The sequence below is a fragment of the Aplysia californica genome, unplaced genomic scaffold (genome assembly GCF_000002075.1).
Source record: "Aplysia californica isolate F4 #8 unplaced genomic scaffold, AplCal3.0 scaffold00364, whole genome shotgun sequence".
In the NCBI taxonomy this organism is placed as follows: Eukaryota; Metazoa; Mollusca; class Gastropoda; order Aplysiida; family Aplysiidae; genus Aplysia; species Aplysia californica.
The window spans coordinates 312,684-316,700 of record NW_004797634.1 but is presented as its reverse complement, the minus strand read 5'-3'; the positions used below and the strand labels follow the sequence as shown (position 1 = coordinate 316,700).

Genomic DNA, 4,017 nt, shown 5'->3' with positions numbered 1-4,017 from the left:
TTCAGCGGCCTACAAAAACACACATCCACCCACACACACACACCCCCACACATCATTGAGCCTATCTTCAGCGGCCTACAAAAACACACATCCACCCACACACACACACACACACGGACAAATCCACACACACACACACACCCACACACACAAATCCACCCACACACACACACTAACCCACACACACATGCCCCCACACATCACTGAGCCTACCTTCAGCGGCTGACTGCCGAGTCGCCCCCTGGGTCAGCATCTCTTCAAGCTTTGCCGTGCGGAGAATGTTTGAGCTGAGAGCATCCTCCCCCACTCCAACACCTCCCTCTCCTTCCACATCCTCCCACACACAGCTGTAGTCCGCAGATCGCTGGGGGAAAAACACGATGAGTCAGCGTATTTGGATTCAGGAGGCATTTTGCTCGACTTAGATTCAAGAGAAACACACTGATACAATAACGGTCATTTGTTGCAGAGAAAGGTACGTTTTTTAGTAAAAAGTTTTACAGCACTTGGAACACTATAAGGTCATGTATGTGCCAAAGATTACAGATGTTACAAGAGAGTAACAAACAAAAAAAGGAAGGAGGGGAGATAAAGACGATAGTCGTTTGATAGAAAAGAAAGAGCAAACCACACCAGAGCACCCGCCAACCACCCACAGGGAAAAGTATGACAGACAGACAGAAACAACAACAGGAAAGAAACAGTCATTTGTGGCAGAAACAGCCAATGGGAACGAAGAGAAGAGGGACCTGCCAGTGACATCCTCCGACCACCCTCAAAGACAGACAGAAACAACGTAAGGAAAGGAAAGAACTGGGAACTACTAGAGACACCCTCCCACCCACGACACATTAGTTTTTTAGTAAGAGATTTACGGCACTTGCAACACAATAAGGTTATATAAGTGCCGAAGATTAGAGGTGTTACAAGAGAGTAACAAACACAAAAAAGAAGGAGGGGAGATAAAGACGACAGATGTTTGATAGGAAAGAAGGAGCAAACCACACCAGAGCCCCCGCCAACCACCCACACCGACGACACAGACATATATAACAAAGGGAATGTCTGGTGTGCAATGACGTTGTTGCCCAGGACACGGAATACAGAGGGAAATACAGAGGGAATGAAAAGAAGCAGGACCTACCAGTGGCACCCTCCAACCACCCACATAGACAGAAACAACAGAGGGAATGAAAAGAAGCAGGACCTACCAGTGGCACCCTCCAACCACCCACACAGACAGAAACAACAGAGGGAATGAAAAGAAGCAGGACCTACCAGTGGCGCCCTCCAACCATCCACACAGACAGAAACAACAAAGGGAATGAAAAGAAGCAGGACCTACCAGTGGCGCCCTCCAACCACCCACACAGACAGAAACAACAGAGGGAATGAAAAGAAGCAGGACCTACCAGTGGCACCCTCCAACCACCCACATAGACAGAAACAACAGAGGGAATGAAAAGAAGCAGGACCTACCAGTGGCGCCCTCCAACCACCCACACAGACAGAAACAACAGAGGGAATGAAAAGAAGTAGGACCTACCAGTGGCACCCTCCAACCACACAGCGTCTTATCTTCTATCATGCCACAGTTTAAAAAAAAACAAAACATAGCAGTGGCCAGCAATACTTTTTTGACCTAAGCAGTAGCCAGCGACATAACATACATTTCAGTTTACTAACTAACATGTTATGTACTCAAAGATCATAATTGTTTTTTTGTTTTTTTTGTTTTTGTAAAGTGTTTTACGGCGCTGGCAACTGCATAAGGTCATATGAGCCCGGGTGGCGGCCGGAGCCTATTCTTATCGATTTTAGACCACCAAGGGATCTTTAACGTGCGCAACTTGCACACGGGCCCTCCGAGATTTTTTCGCCCTTGTCCGAGAAGGCTAGGTGTAGATCTTTCCTACCAGAAGATCAGGGGCAGAAAGACAGCAGTTAGGAGGAGCCAAGGAGTAGCAGTAGAAAGGCTGCAGAAAGAGTCAGGAGCCCAGAGGAGGGGGCAAAGGAGGTGAGGGGGTGGGGGCAGAAAGTGGAAATGAAAGCAGACAACAGAACATTGCTAGAGAGCAGGAAAGGAGGTGAAAGGACACAATTTTAGAGAAGAAAATTTTTTGGTCGCTACCCAGATTCGAACCCGGGACCTTTGAATGAGAGGCCAACACCTTAACCTCTAGGCCACGAGAGCCCCCCATAATTGTTTATCTTATACAGACGTGACAAACGTAACTCAGTCTCAACAATCTACGTAATATACATACAAAGGAGTCCACTTATACCGATTACTGCTTATCCAAAAACAGCGGTCAACCGATACAAATACTACTTATCATCATTAATTTATCCTACCTCATCCTCGTGTGCACTATCTAATATAATTTATCATTATGCTATAAAAATGTTATCTGTTATTATGCAATATAAATGTAATTTATTATTCTCAATTTATCCTACCACATTGTCGTGTTCGCTATATAAATATAATTTATCATGATGCTATATAAATGTTACCTATTATTATGCCCTATAAATGCATTATATTATTATCAATTTATCCTATCACATCCTCATGTGCACTATATAAATATAATTTATCATTATGCTATAAAAATGTAATCTGTTATCAAGCAATATAAATGTAATTTATCATTCTCAATTATCATAACACATCCTCATGTGCACTATATAAATATAATTTATCATTATGCTATAAAAATGTAATCTGTTATTAAGCAATATAAATGTAATTTACAATTCTCAATTTATAATAACACATCCTTGTGTGCGCTATACAAATATAATTTATCATTATGCTATATAAATGTTATCTATTATTATGCCCTATAAATGGGCTTTATTACTATCACTTTCTCCTACAACATCCTTGAGTGCACTATATAAATATAATTTATCATTATGCTATATAAACATAATCTATTATTACGCCCAATAACTGTGATTTATTATTCTCAGTTTCTCCTACCACATCCTCGTAGCAGTCCTCAATGATGCTGGCATAGAATGGATGACAGCCCTGCTTCCTAAATGCCAGGTTTCCATCGTCTTTGTCCGAGAGCCCCCCGGCCCGGCCCCTGGTCCTGCGCGCCGGCTGCTTAAGCGAAGTGACCGCGCTCTGCCACCAGCGGCCGTCCGTCACAGTGGACAGCACGGCAGACGTGGTGCGCCGGGTGGACGAGAGGATCTCCTGGGTCTGCTGGATGGCTGCTCGGGCCGAGAACGGGCTCTCTCGCGACTCGGAGTACTCGGAGCTGCCCTCTCTCGTGTCGTTCACGGCTCTGTTGACTTGTTCATACAGGATCTGAGCAAGAGCGATAATCACAATGCAACATGACAATGAAAACAACAATAACAATACAAGATTTCAATTGTAAAATGCCTAGTGCTGTTTGGTATAGGAGTGTGCGCTATAGAAAGTATTATTATAATTATTAGTATTGTTATTATTAGTATTATTACCTTAAACCTTCCTTTCCTTGTCCGCTCTTGATTTTTCGTTTTCAATGAAATGAATTATTTCTTTAGGGGATGATTCATGCACCTTGATTTGTGGCAGTCACAATCTCTTTTTTCCCTGACACCACCACCATCATCACCAGCTTACTGAATCATTTGGTTTCTAAGCTTCACTCCCACACCCCCCCACCCCCCCAACCCAAAACAAAACAGAAAAAAAAATAGGTTAAAAATAACCAACCCAACAACCAAAAGAAAAGACCCCCTAAAACCTCAAAACAACAACACCCCGTCTCCCCACCCCCGACCGACTAAACAGAGACAGAAAAGAGCACAGAGAGTTTAACGAGACATTGGGAAAGGTCAAAATATTTTTCAGTCTGCAAAAATGCTAAGCTGTCTGAATGTTTATAGTAGGGCTTGCCTCTATTGATCTGATTTTTAAAAAAAATTCCCTTCATTCCCCTTCATCTTTCCTCCTTTCCTTCCTTCCTTCCTTCCTTCCTTCCTTCCTTCCTTCCTTCCTTCCTTCCCTCT

General features: G+C 43.3%; 1 protein-coding gene across 1 annotated transcript in view; it reads right to left on the bottom strand.

Annotated features, from left to right (window-relative positions):
• LOC101864470 (neuroblastoma-amplified sequence) overlaps positions 1-4,017 on the bottom strand; it is a gene marked incomplete in the record, with an annotated part of 104,153 nt that overhangs the window by 30,835 nt on the left and 69,301 nt on the right. The window contains 2 exon segments of the mRNA XM_013085297.2: positions 214-364; positions 2,990-3,325. Coding sequence (XP_012940751.1) covers positions 214-364; positions 2,990-3,325 — 487 coding nt within the window.